Source organism: Epargyreus clarus, unplaced genomic scaffold (assembly GCF_041222505.1).
Source record: "Epargyreus clarus isolate Ecla_fem2 unplaced genomic scaffold, WU_Ecla_fem_2.2 ptg000006l, whole genome shotgun sequence".
NCBI lineage: Eukaryota > Metazoa > Arthropoda > Insecta > Lepidoptera > Hesperiidae > Epargyreus > Epargyreus clarus.
The window spans coordinates 8245572-8273415 of record NW_027332214.1 but is presented as its reverse complement, the minus strand read 5'-3'; the positions used below and the strand labels follow the sequence as shown (position 1 = coordinate 8273415).

The following is a 27844-nucleotide window of genomic DNA, read 5'->3' as shown; positions in this document are numbered from 1 at the left end:
CGCACATGAATTGCCAGATTCTACATCGTGGACTTCATTCATAATAAAAAAACGTACAGTTAAAATACCGACAAAAAATCTATATTAGCTTCCAGGAAAGATGAAGTGTGTTTGAATGCTTGGAAAACTCTGCAGCAAATAATGCGCCTGGTGATCATCGCGTCGACGTTAGAGCTATCCAATTTCCTCGTGTTATTAACATTCCCGCGTTTCACAGAACTACTTTTTGTGTATCTCATAATTCTCTACATAAGCATGGAGAGCACCGCGTAGCGTAACTTTGTTTGACCTTGAAAACCTGTTCGCTTCTATCACCCTCTCACGGAAGGAAAGGCCTCTAACGACCTCTGGTTGAGTTATTTGAGAAAACCCGAACTGATGTTCCATTCATAACATAATGACTTACACCAATGTGTGGGTGTGTTTCGTTGTAATGAAACATTCTTTACGTGTGTTGTATTTCGTCTGTTATAATAGAATACGTGTTAAACTCAATAGTATAAGCATTCTTGAAATCAATTATAATAATTATGAACATGAAATACATAATAACAGGTTTCAGCGAGTGTCCAAAATAATAAAAGAATGGAGCAGTTTTGCGTCTTCACTATGTCTATTCTGTTTATAGCTTCGTACCATTCACGAATATAATCGACTTTTTATCACGTACAGCTCAATGAAACCGATACCATGGCTTATACCAAACAGTAACAATAATATCCTCTTAAATTAATTAATTGCTTGTGGGAGTTAAGTTAAATGCAAACCGTGCCTATAAGTGTCCTCACACCTCCATTAAAAACCTTCACCGGATCACAAATAGTTTATTACATAAGTTGTCAAGTCCATGAACATCTTTTGATGTTTTGAAACGGAATACAAGAAATTACAATATCATCGAAATCAAAATCTAGAAGACAGTGAAATTAGACAAATTACCTCTAATTATTCCGATTTTTACAAAGACCCTAAGATATTAAATGAATAAGTGAATGATAAACTTACAACAGCGGACTTCATAAACTAAAACACTTGACTGATAAAAAATAGTAACCCTGACATTAAGACATATCAAATATTTAGCACTTGAATATGAAACTACGCATAAATTAAATACTTAGTCAACGAATTAACAGATTCTTTTATCAGTCAATTAACGTGACAAAGTTGGCAGGAAAACATTGTAACACCAAGGTTTTTAATCTATACTAATATTATAAAGAGGAAAACTTTTTTGTTTGTTTGACTGTAATGAGTAGCACCATTCAAAAGCTACATTATCCACGAATAACATAGGCTTTATTTTATATGAAATATATTTGATAAATACATATTTGATTGAGGCGGTACAAAGTTTGCAGGGTCAGCTAGTAAAGTTATAAAGTAAAACAAAGATGCAATTCACCTGATGGTAAGTGGACACTGTCACATCCATAATCCACTGGATATACAAAATGGGTTCTATCTGAAGCCAATCGCAGACGTGTTGAGGTACCTGAAGAGTAGCTCCCTGAGCGAACCATATTGTAGTTCTACCTTTCACTTCATCTATACGATTCTTCCACAAATATTCAAGAAGAATTATAGTTTTGAAAGTACTTTTAATTTAAAAATATTAGGAGGCAAATTTTCAAATTGTTACAAACGTTTTTCTTTGACGCCGATTGGGCGAACGACTTACAGTCAGTTTTTCAATTTAAAAAATCAATGATTGGAGCAAGTTCACGATTGCGACGGCCATTACGTAAATTATGTTGCGGTAATTTTTTTCACTTCCACAGAAACAAGGGAAGTTGGTAATAGTAGTTAAGTAAGAGTAGTGAAGTAGCTGAGTAAGCATTTTACTTGAATTATTATATTTCTTAGAATGTTGCTAAAATCATTTAAGGGTATATTTAACTCGCTAATAATGACAGTGTTAAGGGTTTGCCCAAAATAGGGAATGGGTACTTGGATTGATCAAATACCCTGTTAGAGAAATATTAACTCAATTAACTAAAATAACAATAGTAACAGAAGCATCAACTATAATTCAATTAACCGACCTAGAATGATACTGCTCGTAAGTTCACTCCTAACTTTGTCATAGGAGTGAGAGTTTGTCATAGGTCGCAAAGAACAACTTTGAGGAAACGTATCTACTTTCCTCTTAGCGGCTGCAGAGTACGCACCCATACTACGTGACCCGTTTTTATAATATTTTAACTCCAACCTCCTTCATGTAGTAATTTAGAAGTATATTTTCAACATTTTCCAACAGAATTAATAAAAAGTGTCTCGCTCAGGAACTTAAGTTTAATAAAGTAGAAATATTATTTTCTTTTATTCAAATTTGTTTCTCACTAACTACTTGTCGAAATCCTAAGACCACTCCCCCTCACGTGTGGCCAAGGGTGGTATTTTTAAGGGGATCTTTAAAAGGTTATGTGTACGTTCCCTTATCACCATGTGGTCGTGGCTCGTGGCAGAGTATCGATTGTCGCGGCGTGTTGCGCGACCGTCGGCCCGGCGACGTCCTTGGCCCGACCACGCCGTCTCGCGCCTCCCCCACTGACGTCACGCCACCCTAGTTGACATGCGGATCGGCCCGCCTGTGACGTCACTTGTCAACGATATAACAGTGTCTGAGATACGATAGAAAAAAGACGCAGGTAATGGTTACCTTAGGTCTGATATGGAAAATTTGTTAAGGTTTTTACCTAGAAATCAGTCAGCAACAACGGACTGAGTCAGTAAATATTGACGGTATTTGTTAACCATCTTGCTGATATGGTTTTGAAAAATACTTAGTCCAATTATATTGAGAGTAACATGAAATAGGTATTCCATTGTAATCCTTGGAGGCTGAGGTCAGACCAAATATAAAAATTACAAAAGACGTCATTTCGATTTTCTTCTTACAAAATTAAATTCCCAGTTTGAAACTCTCAGATATAAACGCACACACGTGTAATGGAACCTAGCCAAGGACACAATACCCATTTACTTGTACTAGGGTTTTCCCAACATTCATACAATAATTAGATTAGTTGATGTATTTATTTTTTATAACAGGAAAATAGTTTCGCTTTAAACAATTCATATTACGCGACTCGATAATTGAAAGAAATTTATTACTCTGTAGATATCAAATGAAGTATATCTCAATACATTAACATATCTTTTACCTTATCAATACAATCATAAATGTTTTAGACAATGATAAACGCCTCGCTATTGTTTACGTTTATTGTTGTGAAATATCAGGATACAACAAAACGTAAATCTTTATTTATATCGGTCAACGTTAATCCGATTACGAAAAAGTCGTGTAAAATAACAACAATATAGATAAATGAAGCTTAGACTTGTTTGTTGTGGGATAGACGATCGATAACACGCACGTCGTTGACCCATTACTGTCCCACTACTGGGCACTGGGCAGAATGAGATGGATAAAGCCACTGATGGATAGTCTTCCGCGCTGGCCAAGGGCGTATTGGTAGACTTTACATACCTTTGACAACGCGGATTCCATTGAAAAAAAAAACAGATATATACAAACAATACTTTTTGTGAAACAATTGATTCTAAGACTTTCTTTTATGCGCCTTGCTCCGGGTTTATCAATCTCGTTTTCTAATAGGTACCTAATATTAATATTCTGTCATTTTTGGCTGAACATTGTTTCCCTGTTCTGCAGCTAGTACTTTTAATAAAATTAACAATCTAGTAATTTAGATTAACATTTCAGTGCCAACAGGTCTTTGTTAAGTCACAGTCAACGTCATTATTGCAAATTCGTCGAAGCTTACGAACATACGCTATTTAAGCGACGAGTCGATGACGAAACAGTTAAATATTTATTTAGACGGCGTCATTACGTTTCGCGGGCATGTTTGTGACAACAATGAAATGGCGTCGAACGAACAGGATGTGGAGCGGTGCGTCGACCGCAGCGACAACGAACTTCACCGTCCCATAGGAATTGCCAGCAATTGAACGACGAGAGCGGCGTTAACGACGAAACAAAAAGAAATTCCGACGAATCAAATCATTCCAATTTTTAAAATGTTATGCAGTACTTTTTTAAATATTACTGAACGCAACTGACGTGTAAAATTTCGATGAGCGTGTTTCGTCATTATTCTTCTTTCAAAGAGCTTAAGCGATTTTGATATACTTTTTTTTGTAATTATACGTTTTTATATGTAAAAATTATGACAAAGGTTTGTAGTTAGTGTTGTACCGGTATATAGTGTGAGATACAGTTATTTTTATTTTATTTTTTTCCGAACAACTTATTTTGATATTTTTAATTCAGCCTATCTATCAACTCGCAATATTTCAATAGTTAGTCACGAATTAATCCGCTTCAAAAATATAACATATGTACGCCCCTTATTAATAGATCTATCACCATTATTTTACTTACCAAAGATCAACATTCGACAATTTCTTCATACTAAACATTCTCAATCTCGATCTTTGACACGTAAAAATTAAATAGATTGATTATTAATACAACCAATAAACAATAAGATCAATCGCTATCAGTTGAAACGCATTACCCCTCGAGATGTTGAGTTAGGGTCGTTGTCACTTGTTCTTGCCGAGTGCGTCAATGTCGCGGGCAGTAGGGACCAACGCATTGTTCTCGCCGGGGGGCAGTAACCCATGTGCGATTAGATACCGACGACGCCAGGATACGACGCGTAAACAACGGTTAGGGATGCTAAATTTTGAAAATATCGATAGAAATAACCATATCGATATCGGAGGTCGAAAGCGAAAAATATCCTTGTAGGTACTAAAATATTTTTACCACTCTTCTATTAGCTTGACCTGTATGTATGGAACGGAATCTTTGAACTCGATTTTAACGCACTTTGAACGGTCCGTGTAATTTAAAATGAACACATATGAAGAACCGATTACAATACACAATTTTAATAATTTTATCCCATTCACCTTATTAGGATCGTCAGGAATCAGGATTAACAAGTTTCCTGGTGCGATTTTAGCGTGGTTTTTAGTTCCTACACTATAATTATATGAATTACCGATTATTGATGATAGCTCGTGACATTTCCGATATTATCCATCATACATATTTTCGAGCCGTCCATATACATAACAATATTTATTAAAGTAGGAAAACCGTTTCCGCCCGTAAAAATTTTGGACACTATTAATTTTTAAAAGATTTTTTTTTCGCCAACCTAGTCCTATTTCTATACACCTTCAGTATTTTAAATTTTCTATATTGATTTATTATTTTAACATGGTACTATCGCACCAGCAATAGTCTTGTAATATAGAGTAAATATCGATATATCGTCGCATCCCTAACAACGCTGCAGCCACAACGCAACGGGAAGAGGTTTACGCAAGAGATACGATTTCGGAGGCGATCTCACGTACGCATTTTATTTATCAGTTACGATCGTAGTAACAATTTCTATTTATTAATGTCACTTATCTCGATTTTTGAACGGAAACATTAGATATTGTATACAAATATCAATTTAAAACTATTAGACGTATGAAAGATACAGCAACTGCAATAAGCAAACGTTATCTGATCAACCAAATTGTAGAGAATTGTTTTTATGAAAGTGAAGTACCAAAAGAATGCGGGTTTATCTAACCGTAAATGTTGACTACTTACTCAAATAAATTGTTCAAATAGAATTGGTATTGTCTGTCACAAATGCATTGATACTCTCTAAGGGCCAGTTGGTCAGCCTCTTGTTTTGTCCTTAACACACCCTTTAAATTAGTACAAATTATAAGACTTTACTGCTGTTTTTATGAGAAAATTAGGTTTGGCGATAGTGCCGCTGCGGCCAAACCACGATGGGTTCTACCACATTTATTATCAGTTGGTCGTAAGTGTAAAACTATTTTGGAGGTTAATAACCGGAGCATTCATACGAAACTATTCCATTCGTTGACACGTGACCGTTTAACATCAGATTCCTGGCACGAAACCAATGTTTTATGTAAAAATATACTAAAACTGTTTAAAAGTAAAATCATTTATATAGCTCGTCCATACTGGCAATAATAGTTGAATCTATTTTGGCCAGTGAAGATTAATTCGCAGTAATGTGGGCACAATTCCCATTCCATTTAGGAAGCACTATATCAGGTACCATTGTTTGTGATCATGTAACACATTGTTCCGACGCTTTGAAAAGCAAACACTGGCGGTTTGTTGGCAGATAAGCGGACCAAACACAAGAGGAACACCCGCTTCCTTTGGTATTGTCATTTCGAAATGAGGTGTTATTTACAAAGTGTGGCGCCTCGGCTTTTATCTAACGAGACGGCCCGCTTTCTCAATCTCAAGTTTCGAGATCGAAACAAAGGATACGCAGGTTTATTATTTATCTATTAATAAACTCTCTATTGCGAAACGTCGCCTTGAAGTTTATTTGCGGAGTAAGTATGTATGGATAAAAATAAAGCGAATAATTCAATTTTCTTCACCATACCTAAGTAAAGCTTTGCGGTAGCGGTCATGGTTACGAGTTACGACACTAATTCGCTACATCAGGCATCTTCACCGCATTGAGTATTGGCGTGTCGCCAACTAAAGAAAAAACCTAAACACGTGTATCAAACTTTACTTTCGACACGTTTGTTAAGTGCGTAACTTAAGGCAATGTTTTTCATATCTCTATAACTATTGTCAAAAAGACTCTTTCTACATTCACAGCTCCATTAGGGATTCCCTGTGACGTGGGTGAGACATACATGGATGTATACAAAGACACATACATAGATGAATACACAAAAATCGAAACTCCGAACAGGAATCTTATTTATCATCCAGACCGGGGATCGAACCTGGAATCCTCTGCGCGGCAGACCGATCCGCCATGCGTTTCAGCAAAATTTGTTCGATTCAAGTACCTTTTCCCATCTATAGAAAGAATACTACTTCGTAACACACATCTTGGATTATAGAACACGCCAATCCATCAGACAGACTGACAAGACAAACCTACGCCCTGTTTATTAGATCGATGAGCCAAGCCCGGCTTCGCGCTACGCGTTGCAACTACGTTGGCTTGTCGACTGTTCTACGTGGTCTACAATATTCTATTTCTAGAGACACATCGGTAATTGAATATGTTAAACAAGATAAAACGTGAATTTACCAGTACCAGTACCATAAGTAGCACGAAACACTAATGAAACAATGAGAACAATTTTGTACAATAACAAATATCCTGTATAATATCGTAAAACGGATTTTGAAGTGTTACTTCTTTAGGCACGCGATAAAACGGTTACGATGGAATGTTACATTACGAAAATCAAAATCAACTATTATCGATTTATAAATATGATACAATACAATATGATATTACTATGATATGTACCAATCATTCTATAATATTTTTGTTTTTGCAATAGTTTCAATTCTTGACCATGTGTAACACGTATATTTTTCTGATTCTCCGTTTTATCTTCCGTTAACATCAAATCAACAACCTTATCGGCAAGAACATCATCACTAACCTGAAACATATCCGTGTCCGGGTCCTCAGTGTATTCGACTATGACCGCCTGGCTCCTGCTGAGCGTGTACGAGATGGAGTGCTGGCTCGCGTCGAGGATCGCCTTGCTGCTGTGCGGCGTCTTCACCACGTAGTGCTTGGAGCGGCGGACACCGTTCGCCTGCGGTCGTCTATACAGGACGAACTTGCTACGGCGCCGCCCGCGCTCACCAGCCGGCAAGTACCCGTTGTATCTGAAATGATTGGAGATTTTAAATACTGGAAATTAAAAACTATTTGATGTACCTACGTTTGTTAATCATCACTGTAACCAAAGTTTTGCTTGCGAAAAATCTAAATATATTATAGCTATTTCTGCCCACTAGAAATAAACAAATTTACGTCTTGTGCAGGCAGATTTGTCTAGATTAATATTAAAATATTATTAGAAATAACTGGATACTTAATATAGAGAGCTATAGGGTCGCTTAGGCACTAGCGAGAATAGACCAATTTTTAACCGCAAAGGCTAAATATTGATGTAAACTCAAAAGTAACAAAAAACATAATTTCTAAAAGAAACACAGTTAGTGCACAATCATTTAATAACCTATTGCCATTTTAACTATCCCAGTTTAGTATACAGGGTGAATTTTTCAAACGGGCCTTCATGGCCAAATCCTAAACTATAAGGATTAGCGAAAAATTCTGAAAGGAGATCGATCGAGGAGGCCGATTTTGATAAAAAACTACCTATATTAATATTAATTTTCCAACACTGCTGTTAAGACGACAACATCCGGCCGTCCTGTATTCGCATTCGTCCTCGAATGCGTCCAAGTCTGGTGCTGTAGCTGAAAACAAAAACACGTTATTAACAATGATATAAAATAGTATTCAATTTTGCATACAATATCCAAAAACTGAATAACAACTATACCATCACCGGTAAGTTTTATTCAGAAGATCTAATTTTTAGGTTTCACATTTACAACACTATCGTGCTATGCCATCGACGGCAAGCATTATTATCATATTGTAAAATGAAATATTCAATGCTCACAAGCAAATAACTGCTATTCCATCAGCGGTAAGCAGTATTTACTTTTAACATTACAACGTCCAATCAACTGAATAACAACTATTCCTTCACCAGTTAGTTTTATTCAGAAGATCCAATTTCTAGCTTTCACATACAACACTATCGTGCTATGCCATTTACGGCAAGCATTATTATCATATTGTAAAATGAAATATTCAATACCAACAAGCAAATAACTACTATTCCATCAGCAGTAAGTAGTATTCACTTTTAACATTACAACGTCCAATCAACTGAATAACAACTATTCCTTCACCGGTAAGTTTTATTCAGAAGATCCAATTTCTAGCTTTCACATACAACACTATCGTGCTATGCCATTGACGGCAAGCATTATTATCGTATTGTAAAATGAAATATTCAATGCTCACAAGCAAATAACTGCTATTCCATCAGCGGTAAGGAGTATTTACTTTTAACATTACAACGTCCAATCAGCTGAATAACAACTATTCCTTTACCGGTAAGTTTTATTCAGAAGATCTCGTTTTTATTGCTTTCGTATTTACAACACTCTGCTATGTCATCGACGGCAAGCATTATTACCATGTTGTAAAATGAAATATTCAATGCCCAAAATTCAAGCAAATAACTGCTATTCCATCAGCGGTAAGGAGTATTTACTTTTAACATTACAACGTTCAATCAACTGAATAACAACTATTCCTTCATGGGTAAGTTTTATTCAGAAGATCCAATTTTTAACTTTCACATACAACACTATCGTGCTATGCCATTGACGGCAAGCATTATTATCATATTGTAAAATGAAATATTCAATGCCCACAAGCAAATAACTGCTATTCCATCAGCGGTAAGGAGTATTTACTTTTAACATTACAACGGCCAATCAACTGAATAACAAACTATTCCTTTACCGGTAAATTTTATTCAGAAGATCTAATTTCTAGCTTTCACATACAACACTATCGTGCTATGCCATCGCCGGCAAGCATTATTATCATGTTGTTAAATTAAATATTCAATGCCCACAAGCAAATAACTGCTATTCCATCAGCGGTAAGGAGTATTTACTTTTAAAATTACAACGTCCAATCAACTGAATAACAACTATTCCTTCACCGGTTAGTTTTATTCAGAAGATCCAATTTTTAGCTTTCACATTTACAAAACTATCGTGATGTGCCATTGACGGCAAGCATTATAATGTTTATATCTGCAATTGATAAAAGGTTCCATTTTTGTTTTACAAACATTTGATTCCTTATCAATCACAACTTCAAACTTCTATGACCTGAAAACTTCTTTTAAAGTTGTTCATGATTCTCTACCTGTCAAACGCTTTACTGATGCCGTGGCTTCTCAAGGCTTGGTCCATGGCAACCCTAGGAAAAGCACCAAATGCACGTGCGCGCCATAGTCCCGAACCAATAAGTCACCATTGGTCTCCACCATGTCCATGTGGGTACATAGGTCCAATCCCGCTTCTGATCAAAGAAACATAGTTAGTATGCACTCATTTAATAACCTTTTTTTTCAATATTTAACCTAACGATAAGGCAGACGGGCTACCTGATGGAAAGCAGTCACCGTCGCCTATGGACATTTACAACACCAGAGGAGTCGTCAATGCATCGCTGGCTTTGAGAGAGTTCTTTTTACACCCCTCTTGAAGAGCCCCATGTCCTGAGGAAGTACTTCAGAAGTAAGTTCATTCCACATTTTGCGCGTACGTTGCAAAAATGACCGTGTAAACCGAACCTATAGCCATTTTAACTATCATGAAATATCAGCTTAGTATATCATGAAATATCAATACAAAGCATATTTATTTATACGAAATATAGTCACGACAATATTCCCCTACTCCTCCACAAATTATCTAGAGTATCAAATGCAAAAAAGTGTAAATCGATGTAAAACGCGTTCGCATCTCGCACAATGAATATCCGTAACGATTTAATGAAGAACCGCTTACAGTTATAACAGTTTGCGATGAAGCAGAGCTCAAAGATAACACGAAGCAGACAATACGTGTAACAAACGTAATTCCCAGTGGTATAAACACGGCGTACATCCAACCATTGCAATAAGGGTTTATACACATTAGCGTTTTTTTCAGCGTTCGATACACGTGTTCGCTGCGACGACGCTGTGTATATGCGACGCTAGCGTCATTTACAATCGTGTTCAAGCATAGTGCGACACCCGATAAATTGTTTAATAGCAGAAATTACTTAGTATGATTTGCAATAATTTATCAGTTATAGTTTGCAGCAATAAAAATTAAAAACTGAAATATGGAGTTATTTTTATATGTTCCACGTTATAGCAAAAATATTTTTATTTTTCCTTATTGTTTTATTTTGTTTTCAACAGTAACATTTTCTGTTCTAAAATTATTTACTAGTATTTACTGGTCTAATATTAAACGAAACCAATGACTGCGGTCGCCGCGACAACGCCACGCACACGTCGCGTCGCCTGCGCTGCGCCTGCGTCAATCGAACGCCTACTGTACGCTAGTGTGTAGCAGCCCTAAGAATGCGGCAAGAAATTAGACAATGTCGTGTTGATAGCTCCGTCGCATGGGAAACCGCACGAATGCAGCTTTGTATATTATTGTATAACCGACGTAACACCGTTAACGTAATATCTGCTTGTGCCATGTTTTTGTAGATCCACGCCGGGTAGGCCACATGGGTTCACAACGTGTAACAATCACTTACTCGGTTAGTTTTTCTTTATAAATCGCATACACGTGTACATGTTTACTTTTATAGTTGCCAGATTTATCTTTAACCGATTTAACAAATATAAATAATCAAAATCATCACTTCACTTCCCGGGGGAATTATATTAGGCGTACACAAGTACGTACGAGTATATTGTCATAATATTGCAATTTGTATTGCCAATGAAATTCAATTCGTACTTTAAATGATGTGTTTCCCAACCTTTTTCAGTCCACGGACCCTTATGAAATCAAGCACAGTTTTCACGGACACCCTTAATAAAATAAACAGCAAAAAAACGAATTAGGTATTTATTTTAGTTTATACAGATAGAAAAAAAAAAAAACCGAAGGTAATTATAACCGTTTATTATGAAAAATATGAAGGTTGGTGTTGCTTTTTTGCAACTAAATCAGAGATATTCGGGTTGATGTTGCTACTAAGCTGTAATCTCAAATCAGATTCTACTTGTAATCTGTTTCTATATTTGTTTTTTATAAAAAAGAGTAGAGAATGCCTTTTCACATAGGTATGTGGTTGAAAAAAGCAGTAAAGCGGACCTTTTGCATTAAATGAGCGATTTATGTATGGTCTAGAGATGACACCGCGGACCCCCATACATATACTCGCGGACCCCCAGGGGTCCGCGGACCACAGGTTGGGAAACGCGGCTTTAAATCATAATACAAAATGTAATGAATGTATTAACGCAGCATGGTGAAGTATACTCCCAGTCCTCTCCCGTCAATGCGATGTTAAAGGAACACATTAAGAGCAAAGTCATTATTGTCATTAATGATCTTGGTGATGTTGATAAACACTACGAAATTATGAAGTCAATCTGTTTGCTTCAAATCAACGAAGGTAATTCTCGTTTTGGGAAAACTCTCATGATTCGCAATAATAGACAGGCAAGGAAAACATTACCAATTTAAAATACCTTTATAATAAACACTAAAGTAATTAATCTCTTATTTAAGATATTAGTTCACAAGTTTCACGTTACGTCTAATGCGAGAACAGCTCAATCCGTGATGCAGTAAGCGCGAATGCATCCACGTCTCATTGACGAAGGTTTCGAATTTCACCGCCAAAGGCCGCCGCGTAATCTAGGCAATGCTAATGTTAAATAGGGATGGCGATCTGAGATCGATTAATCGAAGAATCTATTGGGCCGAAAAAGTCGATTATATAATAGATCCCCAGTAATCAGTAAGAAGATCGATTCAGCGAATCGATCTTCCATCCTAGAGAATCGAAAGTCGATCATTTCGAACTTGGTTGAATAGGCATATTTTGCTGACAAATACGTATTTCAGCGCTTCTTTGGTCCTGGCGATCTTTTTTCGCTATATTCGCCGTTTTTAGCTGAAAAGATCGAAGATCGATGTTTGGAGTATGGAATCTTTGCCTCGATTTTTTTGTGAATCCATTTATTATACTTCGATTCGAATCTATTCAAGGATCGATCTTTTTCGGAATGAGTCGCCATCCCTAATGTTCAATATAATAGTAGGTTGGTGATCCTATTTCACGAACACGTAGCAACCACTCCAATTACGGAAGTCTACCGTCATCGTTTGACGACCTAATGAATTGAAGAATTTAATAAGTCTCCTAAATTTAGCGCATGGCGAATTGACAGAAATAGATGTGAAACAAGACACATTCGGAAGCTCATTGTGTTTGATTTGATTTTGTATAATTAAAGAAGCAAAACGAGCGTGCAGTCACCCTGATGAAAACTGGTCACTAGCATCTTTGTACATCTGTAAACAATCCTGGCTAGGATTGGAGTCCCATATAAAATCGGCCACACAAGCGTTGTTGTCACTGCGGACTAAGTTACAAATGTTACAATACCTCACGTAATGTCGCTCTCTTATATTTAACGGTGTGTTCAAACCGGAATACAGCAGCGGTTAACACTGCAGTCATAAGGCAGAAATAGGAATGGCGGCAGTGCCATCCGAGTCGAACCACATATAGTTCTATTAGTTCGGTGAAGATACTCGTATATCACGTAACTGAAGATTATAATGACGACATAATATCTAACGTTGAACGTGGTGAATAATGTTTTTGAGCGTATGTATGTATCTATAGTTATGTTTGTTTCTTTGACATCTCCCACTTGGATACGTTTAAACTGTGGGAGTGATATAGACTACATTATTTCCTGTTCAGTTAATTATCATTAACCAGGCGGTTTTTTATTTTAATAATAATTACTACTTTAGGAATAACTAGATTTCGTGACTGATGTAAATATGATATAAAGTGTATAATGCCCATTACGTGGTTACGACGTTGTCGGTACGGAAGTAATTTCACGGCTGAGTCTTAAAATCAATCATGGATCATTCAACGTTATGCGTTTGCACGCAGCCTGCATTGCGGTTGAGTAGAAAATAATACGAGAAAAAATATTTTTACGACCAAACTTATACATGAATAGGAAAACATGAAATCGTATTATCTCTAGAATCTAGAAACGCGAAATTAACTTAATTGCTTTATTGTAACCATTTAGTCTAAAGTCAACGTTACTTACATATGTATTCTCTCATTCTTGGAATATGTTATATTTAATGCATGTCGGCAAATTTATGACGTCTGATGGTTCAAAGGATTTTATGCCCTCTCTGCTAGAATGGTGTGAAACCTGGAATCTCTGCAATTATTCTAATCTAGGCTAGTATACTGCTCTATAAGATTAATCGCGAGTTCATCCAAAGACAACAGCAGCAATTAAATTATTATTAATTAAATAGTAATAACTTTTCTTTAGAATCCACATGTGAAAGGAATTTTAAGACACTTGTACATTATAAAAATTGGAATATTAAATTATCGAATCGATAAACATGTACCTACTCTAAAATAAGGCATACATTAGCATAATATTGACACGCCAAAAGTTATGTAATGGATACCTACATCTTTCTTATACACGTAATATTATGAACATTTATCTAATATTTGTCCAACTTATACCAACATTTGTCAAATGGAATATCAAATATTGTCTCATATGACAATCAAATAGGTCTACAATGTAAACGGATTCCGTATCCGGTATAAATAAAACATAAACATCGTATATTGATTTGTTGACACTAGTTTAAAGCATTACGTTACCGGATACGCTGGTTAGTATTGAATTGCAGATAATTTTAGGGGTCACAAACGATCGAATGTCCGAAGACCCGTGTCCCTACTCAACATACGGTAGACTACTTCGAATTAGTCGAATACAAAATAAATGGACAAGTTTATATGAAAATAATTTTATTTTAAACGAGCTTTTGCCCGCGGCTTCGCTCGCGTAACGAGGTAATAATTTTATGCCCTTGGGGGTAGAATTGATCAAAATCCGTTCTTAGCGGATGCCTACGTCATAAAATCTACCTGCATGCCAAATTTCAGCCCGATCCGTCCAGTGGTTTGGGCTGTGCGTTGATAGATCACTATGTCAGTCAGTCACCTTTGAATTATATATATTTAGATTTCTGAATTGAATTTTGGACACTCTCGTCACGTATCTACATAAACTAAAGTATTTAATTTTGTTTATAAGAATACAGTAGTAAATAATCTTGTAGCCCACCTGCCTGTAAATTATCATTGCAACTTATGGCAAGTTCTACGGTACACTGGTCGATAAAACGACAACTGATGATCGAACGATGAATGAACCATCGTCAATCGATAATTGCGTTTAGAATAGATCGCTGTTTGCAACAGTAGTCTTTTAAAATGTATTGGATGATGACGGATCTATTCTATCGTCGATCGATGGGATCGACCGATTAGTGTGGTTATTGAAAATCGATGACATCGATCGACGGTGGATCTATCAATCGGTATGATACTCGGTATCTTAAAGAGGACAATAAACATAAATTCATAATCTTGGGTGGTATTATCCGGTATAAGTTTTCGATAGGTATATGAATATGGTCTATTCCAGGGGTAGAAAGTAAAGAGGGGCGCCGTGAGTCGATCCTCTAATCATTGGACACCACAAATATTGGCGTTTTGGTCATCGATTCAAAATGAATATCCAAATTTAACATCCAAAGCATTAAAAAATTTCATTCCGTTTGCAATATCATATCTATGTGAAGCTGGGTTTTCAGATGTAGCTGTGATAAAGAACAAATATCGGATCAATGTGGAGCAAGAAATAAGAATAGCAGTTTCAAGTGATATTCCCCGCTTTGAAAAACTGCACGGCGATAACTAAGCTCACCCTTCACATTGATTTGACTGAATACATATCGTATTCTATTTCTGTTATCCTCAAGTCTTTCTTGTTGTTTTCCGTTTAAATTATTTTATAATAACGTATTGTACAATTTCATATTGTGGTGTTTTAAATTTCGTTTCGATCAACCTAAGGTAACTACTATTATTGTAGTTACCTATTTCTTTCGACTGTCTTCTTCAAATAGTTAGCTAGGGCAGGGCACAGGGCGCCGTGAAAGAATATTAAACTTGTAACTGCGCCGCGGGTTACAAAAGATTGGGAACCCCTGGTCTATTCTAAGATACTTATGATTATGATCATGGATTGGTACCCTATTTTTATTTTATATTTTCATTTGGAATTAAACTTTTTGCTGTTTTATAGCATGTCATCTTATCAACGACCGTGAATGTTAAGTTTTATATGAATAATTAGATACCTATGCGCCGAAGTAACATACAAAAACACTCAATTTATAAGGCGGCAAAAAAACTTCTAAGATTAATGAACTTCGCTACGAGATGAACACACGTTCGAACATGTTCAATCGATACCACATCCAATCAAATATATCACGTCAAGTGTATCTAACATATTTGATTTGTTTCTCTAAAAATCACGTGCGTTGGATCTTGCCACAGATATTTAAAATCATAGATGCGCCATGAAATCGTAAATATGTGGCATTATTATTGGTGGTAGGCGTTAGATACGCGATATTTTCTAACTGAGGAGCACTTACGAATAGACTGTGGGACTTATGTATGGCTAATGGCAGCGTTGTATCGTGGAGATGTGTGTCCATTTTTAAAGAAAAATGAGATTAAGTTTTGACCACCACACATATCTGTACTAATATGACCGATTCACAAATTGTAATGTGGTGTATGTAATAATTAAGTAAGTATAAGCCTGCAGGTGGTAGAGCCCTCTGTGGTTCGAATCCGGAGGCATTACTGCCACACCTACTTCTGCCTAATAACAGCAGTCTTAAGCGCTGCTGTTCCGCTTTGAAGCTTTCCATTAAAAATGTTTGTCGTATTCATTAAGATGACAACTAATTTAAATTCAGTGATTGCACCGAAGCGTAGTCTCAGGGCGTATCTGTCATTCAAATCGATGCCATGTCTATAGATAACATGGCACATGTGAATGTGACAACCTGTAGACCAAAATGGAAATACTCCTATATGGGCATACAGCGACTCGTAGGAACCTGTCACCGTATAAGGAAGTGTGACACGATGTCCAGATAAGAATTGAATAATAGATGAAATTTATATGCGACATCGTTACGATTATCTTTAAATGATAGATAACATATGAATAAATAGACTTTCAGCAACTTTAAATTTCATCTGTTTTACAACCATGAAGTGGCAATACAACGTCATATTTGAGCGTCTATTTAACAAACAATTAGCATATACGAGGGCGCGTTTTTAAGTCCGCGGAATGGCGGGGTTGGAGGGATGATAGCGGGCTTGTTAAGGGCGGTACGTGTTAAGTGACTCATAAATAGTATAAATATAAAGTTTTATCACAATTGCATCATTAGTTTTAAAACTATCGACAATTAAACAACTCAATCCGGAAAAAAAAATAAAGTATGGAGAAAATCGAGCATCGCGCCGTTATAAAGTTCCTTACCAAGCAAGGAAAGTCTGTGCAAATCATAATGGAAAAGATGTCATCGGTTTACGGGGACTCTTGCCCTGGAAAAACGATGGTTTACAAGTGGAACAACCTTTTTAAGCTAGGCAGGGATTCACTTGAAGACGACCCACGACCCAGACGGTCTGTTGAGGTGACCACTCCGGAAACGATGGCGAAAGTCGAAAAATTAGTACTGGAAGATGCTCGGCTAAAGAAGGAACAGCTTGCAGAAATGGTTGGAGTATCGGATACAAGCATTTTTAAATTTCTGCATGACCATCTTGGCATGACTAAGGTCAGCGCGCGGTGGGTGCCGAGAATGCTCACGCCGCCTCAAAAACAACAGCGCGTTGAATGTTCCCGTGCGTTTTTGGACCTCTGTGGAGAAGATAAAGATATTGTATTGAATCGAATTGTTACTTGAGATGAAACTTGGGTTCACCATTATGAACCTGAGTCTAAACAAGACTTCATGCAGTGGCATAAAAAGGGTACAGCACCTCCTAAAAGGTTTAAGGTGTCACAATCGGCCGGAAAATTCATGGCGACAGTCTTTTGGGATTCAGAAGGAATTTTGTTAATAGATTATAAAGATAAAGGTGTCTCTATAACCGGAGAATATTACGCAACTATCCTGGAGCGGTTAAAAGAAGCCATCAAAGAAAAAAGGCGGGGAAAATCAACCAGAGGTGTCCTGCTGTTGCACGACAATGCGCCCGTACACAAAAGCCGTATTGCACTGGCTGCCCTGCATAAGGTGAGCTTTGATATTTTAAATCACCCACCCTATAGGCCAGACCTGGCTCCCAGCGATTATTATCTCTTTCCAAAAATGAAAAAAGAGCTTCGTGGAAATAAATTTTCTACAGACGAAGAAGTTAAGGACGCAATTTTTCCGACAAGGACGAAACATTTTTTATGAGGGTTTAAATAAGTTAATACAAAGATCTTAAAAATGTATTCGTCTTGCAGGAGAATATGTAGAAAAAGAAAAATAATTTTGACATTTTATTTTCCCTCCTTGTCCCTCATTCCGCGAACTTAAAAACGCACCCTCGTATGTATGTTATTTACATCTATTATAAAGATAACGCTTTCTACGTTTTTACACTCACAGACCGACATAAGATGCCCTGTATCGTGGGTGCCACAAACACACAAAGAATAATACACACACCCAGGTCCAGAAGAGATTTATAAATTCATCATTCAGATTACTCTGGCCGAGGATCGAACTTTTAACCTTCAAAAATATCATTAAAAGAACTTTTGCACCAAAAACCGGTCTGTGATATATATACCATTTTTAATTTTTAATGAAACCAGTATGTAACGTTATTATTTCCATTTCCAGTAGCAATGTACCCATTAATCATCAAAATTATACGAGTTATGCAAAAACCACCCAAGGAACCGTGCATTATTTATTCAATTATTTCTTGAAATATAACAAAAAATAATTAACCGTTCTAATCCACCGTTAATCGGTAACGGATCATGAACTTTCGGTTAATGTGTTAAATAATTGGCCGAGTGCGAGTCGAACTCGCATATGGAGGGTTCCGTACCACCAAACGTTCATGCAAGTAACGAAATAGATGACAATTTCCTGTATTTTTTTTATAATATAGGAGTAGCAGACGAGCATGCAGTCCACCTGATGGTAAGTGGCTACTGCCGCCCATGGACATCTGTAATTAACCCCAGATAGATTTAGATATTCCTACCTGAGGTCGACCACAGATGCGCCGCTACTCCTGAGGACTAAGCTGAAACGCCTCGGAAAAGTATGTCTCCCTTACCGCCACACCCTTCAAACCAGAACACAGCAGCGCTTAAAACTGCTGTTATAAGGCAGACATAGGTGTGGCGGTGGTGCCGCCGGAGTCGAACCACAAAGGGTTCTACCACCTTTAAACTACCGATTTATAGTACCGATGTGTGATGCATACTGTGTAGAACACACACAATTGTGTAGAGCACACAACTTATTATATATGAACACAGATGGCGATAGTGGTAAGGCGTAGATTTCTTGTATTTGGACCCCCTTTAGATTCAGTTTTTTTATTTTTAGTATTTATTGTTATACCGCCTAACGTAATATGTACATTGTAAAAAAAATCAAATGTCTATATATTACGGTTCAAGAGATAGTGTCAGACGGACATACGGCGGAAACTTAGTAATAGGGTTCCGTTTTTACCCTTTGGGTACGGAACCCTAAAGAACCCTGAACTAACTATTCAATAGATTCTTTGCTACAATTAGTGAGTTATTTAGTAGTTTACACAACATTTTTTATGCAAATAAACTATGAAATATGTTACAACAATGTGTTAAGTTTTTATTGTTTGGCATACTCAAATACTTACTACCATTTACAATACTTATTTACCTAAAAACCATAGATTAGTAAAGATTACTCACGCCTAACAAGAAAATGTACCCAGTTTTGAGAATTGAAATAGTCGCGTAAAAAAGTTTTGCCACGTCTCCGTGCTAAAATGTCCCTAAAATATTTGAAATAATTATTTATTTATTACGTAAATTACGTAATTATTACGTAAATTACGTAATTATTACGTAAATTAGTTATTTATTCGTAAATTTTCTCTAAAAATGATTTTATTTGTCAAGGATTCAAAAAAAGAACTTACTAAAATAAGCCATTTGTGGCTTCATTCAATTTCAAGGCGGCGAAGTATCTTTACTAATCTATGCTAAAAACAAACAATTCTTGAACATTTCATTGGATTCACTGAAATAGCAATCCAATTCGGATGTAATTTTTGGGTTTCGATTATATTAGGTACAAGCTTTTATTTAGTTTCCCTGTCCCGGTGTTTTTAATGAAATATTTCTTTATTTACCAAGTTTAACTTGCTATGTTTCTTAATAATAATTTCTTTATAATGCTCCAAAGTGCTTTTTATAGAAAGTAATATTCTTTTATTAATATAAGCTTACAGGATGACACTGATAGCGTTCTGGTAATGGTACAATAATAGAAAAAGTGGATATTACATGAAAATAACGAACCGTACAGTGGAATATAAAAATAATTAAGAGTCAGATAAAGTCGTTTAGTAATAGTCGTTTAGGTACTTAAAATCGCATGTATTGCATTCTTGGATGGTCGTACGATACTTTTTAAATAGTAATTACGAGAAAGTTACTATCGTCATCCCACTCTCAGTACTAATGCTGATAAAGATAATCCGGCTTTATGCTTAGTTACATACTTTAATGCAAGAATACTTAGTCTGTTGAATAAATGAAATTAATGTGTATAGTCAATAGTCATGTCTATTACTATTGCAAGCCATCACAATAATTTTTATTACCTATGGGATAAAATATAATATAAAAAGCAGTGATACCCTAGTGGTTAAGAAACTTGGCCTCTCGGTCGAGGGGTCCGAAGTTCAAATCCTACGCAGACATTTCTGATTTTTCAAAGTTATGTGCGTATTAGAAATTAATTACCACTTGCTAAACGGTGAAGGATAACATCGTAAGGAAACCTGCATACCTGAGAGATTAAAAAAAAATCTCAAATGTATGTGAAGTCTACCAATACGCACTTGGCCAGCGCGGTGGATTATGGCCTTATCCTTCTTTTTATGATAGGAGACCCGTGCCCAGCAGCAGTGAGTCAGTACTGGGTTGATTTTGATGGGATAAAATGATGAGCTGACTTCAGATAGGATCATAGACCTATCTGAGACTAGCCACACAGATAGGTTGCTCACTGTTGCTTCGGAAGAAGTTAAAACGCCACGTATAAGTCTTTGAGTAATTGCCACCCATGGACATTTACAATCAACCCCAGATAAGATGACTCCTATTACTACCACCAGATATTTAACGAATCCCAATAATATTAAAGTATTGGGTTACTGATGCATTTTCTGATGCTACTTCTGAGGACTAAGTTGGAACACCTCGGATCAGTGTGGCACCAATGCCACACCCTTCAAACAGGAATAGAGCAGCGCTTACCACTGCTGTTATTAAGCAGAGAACATTCTTATATAAATAGAGGCCGTACTCATCCCGTATTTGACCCTGGCGATGTATGATGCACAATTTACATGAAAAAGTGCAAAATAAACAGAAACAGTGTTTCCAACGGTACATTGTCGCGATTTCTTAAATGTTTACACTAACATTAACAACTTATTTATGTATTCTACGTTTGTTTACAGAGTGGTTAATGACGTGCGATGTTTGTATGAAAACAGAAAAGGATCGGCACGTGTCGCTACATATTAATATGTGTCCGCTACGCACTATAGCTCGCATTGGGGTGTCTCGACTCCGCTTAGAGGGTGTCTGGTTGTAATCGTTATTTTAGCGATAACATCCGTCGTATAGAGTTTTATGTTTGGTTTTTCCTTTATTTTTGGGTGTGCAGAGCAGGTCTTCTTCTCAGTCGTTTCGCTCTTGTCAGAGCGGTCGTGGTCATCATGTGTTGTGTGTGGGGGCTGATGTCACTCGCCTCACGACATTTCGCCATTTCACTCTACTGGTGGCCATTCTAGAGCACTCGTGTACAGGGCCACCTACAGCTGATTTCACTTGATCTGTCCATCGCGTGGGTGATCGTCCGCGAGATCTGGTTCCTTCCACTCCGCCCTGCACGACAAGCCGTTCAATGGAGTCATTATTTCGTCTTGTAATATGCCCAAAGAATTTGAGTATACGAGTTTGTACTAGTGTAGATAGACGCTGTTTGATCCCGAGTTCTTGGAGGATGGAGACATTTGTGCGAAACTCGGTCCATGAAACTCCAAGCATTCTTTGCCAACACCACATTTCTAGGGCGTCTATCTTTTTCTTTTCCAATTCTCGCAGAGCAGGTATGTATTGTATTTTATATTGTGCTGTTAAGGCGGATGGACAATGAAAACACACAAACGAAGAAACAAACAAACTAGCAAATCATGCAAAGATAATCTTGTTCGAAAGGCAACCAACATGTTTAATGCATTGCTAATCTTGCGTTGGACCGCTTCATGTTATATACAACAAGGAGTACTAGCGATACCACCGCCACATATGAAACAGGAGTCCGTTACACTTCTATAGCCTAAAATGTTTTTATAACTTAGAAGTAGTGAACGAGATTGCAATCCACCTGATGGTAAGTGGCTACAACTGCCCAAAGACATTTGCAATTAACTCCTGATAGAGTTAGTTCTACTTTAGTTCGATTACATGCTATTTAGCATTAAATCCGCCTTTTGCACCACACATTATTTTTAACATGGTCAATAAAGAGTAAATAAATTACAGATGCATTGCAAGTCCTCAGCACTATGAGGAAAGTTTCATAAATATCCTGACAAGGAAGATATATCTGGAGGCACGGCAGTGCCTCCGCCAAGTCGAGCCAAAAAAAAGCGGCACGGCCGTAGCATTCTTTTCTCGAAGCAATTCGGCCCATTTTTGGCCCCTGTAACTTCGTTGCATATGAAGCTAGAAGCCTGAATTTTCAGGAGCCAAGCAAGCATTGTATAGACACGGTACATTTCAAATTTCATTCAATTTGAACCAGTAGTTTAAGAATTACAAGTAGTCAAAGTTCGTAATTTTGTCACTCACTCACTCACTGATATATATATATACTGTACTATAATTACCTTAATTACCACTAGATCGCACAACGTCAAGACGTTGTCAATTATAACTGGAGTACATAACGAGCCTTGGCAACCCAAGGGCTTTACGAATCGATGATTGAAACAAACGAACATCTTGAATGAATAGTCGAGTCGTTTGAATGCAAACAAGTGCCTACTTCACGTCCGATGGAGTTGCAAATCTTGCTATTCCAAGCTTATTAGCTGCATAGAGGCTCTATTATACATCAATCGAGGCCTTATCTTCGTATCGTAGAGGAAATGAAAGAGTAATGCTTATTGATGAAGTATCTCCATCTCTATACGTATATGAGCAGACTTATGTTATGTATAAAATTCTCGTGTCACAATGTTAGTTACCGTACTCCTCCGAAACGGTTATACCGATTTACACCAAATTTTATATGCATATTCAGTAGGTCTGAGAATCGGCTACTATCTAAGTTTCATACCCCTAAGTGATAAGGGTTGTTCACCCTTAACATTTTTTTATTTTTATGGCAACACAACGTTTGCCGGGTCAGCTAGTTTTTATTACAACATTCAAAGTATTTAAAAGATGGTAGTATATCATTGGAGAGATATCACTGTCACATTTATTTCTAGTGTTAAACGATTCTTACGTTTGTGAAAAGGTGTAGATGCCGGCTAACTTAAGTACATATGAGCCAACCGTCTTCATCTTCAGAAGTGGCACCGCTGTGTGATCGGCTTTATGAAGAACCCCTGTTCTATATGGTTACAGATGTTTATGGGCGGCAGTGAAACTTAACATCAGGTGAACTGCATGCTCCTTTGACACTCTCACACTTTGACGACTCGCGTGGCAGAGCGGTCACCATACCGGTCTGACAGATATTTGAATGTTGAATTTAGATATCTGTTCTGGGTCTGGGTGTTTGTCTATTCGACTATATGTGTGTACATGGCGCCGACGATACAGGGAATCCTAGTGTGGGGCTGTGAGTGTACAAAGGGTTTATCAACTTTAACAATAAAATAACACCGAATTAGATGTGACGAGTGGTCAGGTGTACCTTGTACCAATTTCGTACAAACATAAAACGTATTACCAAACATCCACTGCTGACAATTTGATAGGGCAATAAAGAGGGAAAAAGGAAACGATATGATTGAAGCATCTGCGTCCCTAAATTGGGTCGAAACCATTTATCGCGTTGAGGGAATGTGATTGAAACAAAACATATTATGCTGTTAAATGTACATACATATGTGATTCAAAAACAACGTGTTTCAGAAGAGACTGCTTTTAAAAAGTTTTTTTTTTTTGCCAGGCTAACCCCTACTAAAGAGTTATAATCGGCTACAAACAATTTATACATCCTTGCTGCCTTCGGACGCACAGACGCTCTAGCTTTTTAAAGGTGGTAGAACCCTTTGTGTTTCGACTCTGGTGGAACCACCGCCCCAGCCATATCTAACAATAACAACAGTGTTATGCGGTGCTGTAATCTAGTTTGAATGGCACACCATCACACAATACGGGAGGCATAATTTTGCGAGGCGTTCTAACATAGATCCTAAGGAATAAGATCGCATCTGTGGCCGTTCTCAGATAGGAATTTGATCGTATCAGAGGTTGATTGATGGCAATTGGACGGTTATAGCGATTTACCTTCAGGTGGACTGTGTGCTCGTTTACTACTTCTATATTATATAAAAAAAAACTCCTTACCCAGCTTTGTAAAAATTGTATATCGGTTATGATCTACACAAGTTGAGATATGCGCGGTTTACGACAGACTTGTCGTATCCTACATATCTACGCTATATTTACAAAATTGTGCGTTTATCTGTGTCTGTGCACGAGTAGTTAGGTAAAGAAATGTACTATTTATGAAACGCAAACAAACTAACAGACAAAGGAGTTTTGTATACTCGTATATATAAAGTGAACAAACTCAACATTTTTACAGACTTCTTATTTGAAGAGCACTTTTATTATACTACTATGACACTATGAATAATAAAAACATACATAGGGTATGCGCTACAAACAGTTCTTAAAGCATTAAAGAGTATGATGCAGTGTGTGTGTTGATTGATCAATTTATATATCTACTAGTTTTTGCCCGCGGCTTCGCCCGCGTTTATAAGAAAATAATATAACATACCTACTAACATACATAAAACTGAAAATTCGTACCTTCAACTTTGCTAAAGATCATCACTTGATGAAATGCATAGTTTATGATTCAATCCTTACTAATATCGATTAAAATAATCGATGTTTTAGGTCCAAAAGATCGATTCTCCGATTAATCGATCTTAGATCGCTATCCCTAGTTCCCGTGGGATATCCGGTATCTCGGTTCTCAGACTATCTTTGTACAAAATTTCATTAAAATCGGTTCAGTGGTTTAGGCGTGAAGAAGAGACAACCAGACAGACAGACAGAAAGAGTAACTTTCGGATTTATAATATTAGTAAGGATTCTAGGTCTGGGTGTTTGTCTACTCGTTGCCGTGTGTGTCCCTGGCACGCATGACATTGAAAATTCAGTGTGCATGTGGAGCTTTGACTGTAGATAATACCTTTTTTCCCCGTTTCTTTCTTAATTGCTGCATAACTATGATTACTTCTCTCTATGAATTACTAAATGTTTGTGGTTATCAATTTACGATGTGATATTTCGGTGGTCGGTTTCTGTACGAATAATATTACGCTTTTGCTGCAGTAACTATCCCGGCATTCCGGTAATGCCTAGAGAATTGTTTCTCAAATTGAAATCCGCAACAGTACAATCAATAGACTACAGTATTCGGGAACACGAAAAAATATTCTAATGGGAATGCGACGAACAATGCAAAATTCCGAATCAGGTAGCGAACACTTTTATACTGCGGTGAAATAAAGTGTGAATAAACTGGGATGGTAACTATTGTGCTTTGTCTCTTTAGGGGGTCATGCATATGTTGACAAACAATGGACCAAACAATACTGCAGCCGTTCGCGTGGTTTAACGATATTTTATTCTTTATTTACTTAACCTAATTGAAAGAATATGACGGAATCAACATACGCTGTCTACCACAACTTTCTACACTCATAAAATTCCCAATATTGTGGATCCCATAGACACGCAAAAATACCCAGACCTAGAACGAATATCTAAATACATCATCAATTAAACAACTGGCTGGTCGGGGATTGAACGCGGAACCTTTTTTACAGACCGGTAAAGTGACCGCTATGCCAGTCGGAACGTTGACAAAAGGACGGTCTTATTGTTTAAAACAGAGGTTCTTAACCTTTTCATCTTATTTGAACATGACCATTTATCACTTTTCTTCTTTTACCGTAGACCACCAACGCGGAAATCATTTTGCATTGCATTTCTGGAAGAAAATGTGGTAGAAACTTCTAATGCCACCGCGAACCATTGATTCAAGACGGTGGTGTAAAGCAATTTTTTGATGTGAAACATCTATAGCCGCACGTAAAAAAGATTTCTGGCGTGGCGACGATTACCTTTAACTACATAGACAAATGTTCTATAAGGGACAGAGCTATTAGAACAATGTGATAAAAAAAGACAACTAGTGTTTGACCTTGCGTTTCAAGTGTACGCAAACGTAAATATTGACCATGGAATATAGTGACCAATGATTACTTCAGTCAAAACGGGACATCGATTTTTTTATGTCAAATACTTTTTACTTGAAAAAATATAGTTAGAAATAATAAAAAACACGCTTTTATGATAAAATTAACTAAAAAGTAGAAAATAATTTTCAATCTAGGAATCATTTAAGGAAAAGTAAATAGTATAATTGTGCAAAAAATGCGGGGCGCTTTATGAAAACTGATAAATGGAGCACCCCATGTTTTTTTCACAATTATAATATTTACTGTTACTTAATTGACAATGGCAACGGTTCATTTCGGAGACAACGGCACGAAGCATCGAAAAAAGGGACTGTCCCGTTAAAAACGGGACGTATGGACGTATATTTCTCATTGATACTCATGCTTGTCAAAGACAATGAAATAATGGAACAGAAGGTAAAAAATGTCCAGAACTGTCGATAATAGTTTTAGTACATCGTTTACGTAGAAATGTTATAGTACAGTTTAACTAAATAAATTATTATTATATAAATATATAATTTGATGAAAGAATGTATCTATACAGATGTATCGACTGGTTTAAAATATACGATTTAAAAATTGTTTATATTTATTATCGTATATTAGTAAAGATTACTCACTCCTAACAAGAAAATGTACCCAGTTTTGAGAATTGAAATAGTTGCGTAAAAAAGTTTTGCCACGTCTCCGTGCTAAAATGTCCCTAAAATATTTGAAATAATTATTTATCTATTATGTAAATTACGCAGTATTAGATATTTATTTGTAAATTTTCTCTAAAAATGTTTTTATTTGTCAAGAATTCAAAAAAAACTTACTAATAAGCCGTTTGTGGCTTCATTCAATTTCAAGGCGGCGAAGTATCTTTACTAATTTATGTTTATTGTTTTATTTTACACACGACCATTAATTGCAAAGTTGTGTACATTTTATAAATGTACTAGCTGACCCAGCAAACATTGTGTTGCCATATAAATAAAAAAAATGTTAGGGTGAACAACCCTTATCACTTAAGAGATATGAAAATTGATAGATAGTAGCCAATTCTCAGACTTACTGAATATGCATATAAATTTTGATGAAAATCAGTAAGAGCGTTTCGCAGGAGTACAGTAACTAACATCGTGACATGCGAATTTTATATAATCTTACCGTGGTCTTTTTGAGGATTAATTTCTGGCTATACAAAGATTGTTTATTAAATTATGTTTAGGTTAATTTATTCAATTAAAGAAATTTTAAAATACCGTATACTATCCTATATAAATTTTATGGTAATATTTTTTATTATTTACCACAGATATCGAAGAAAATTTAGAGATTAGGATACAGAATTTCCCATATATCGATTTTATTTTATTAAAATAAACTATAAAAAGTTATATTTT

The 27844-nt window shown here is 36.5% G+C and overlaps 1 protein-coding gene across 2 annotated transcripts in view; it reads right to left on the bottom strand.

The window, feature by feature from the left end:
* Nucleotides 1–27844, bottom strand: part of Pli (E3 ubiquitin-protein ligase pellino) — a 101929-nt gene that overhangs the window by 45212 nt on the left and 28873 nt on the right. For both annotated transcript variants that reach the window (XM_073073952.1, XM_073073953.1), the window contains exon 3: nucleotides 7513–7744. In XM_073073952.1, coding sequence (XP_072930053.1) covers nucleotides 7513–7744 — 232 coding nt within the window. The remainder of the gene's footprint in view (nucleotides 1–7512; nucleotides 7745–27844) is intronic.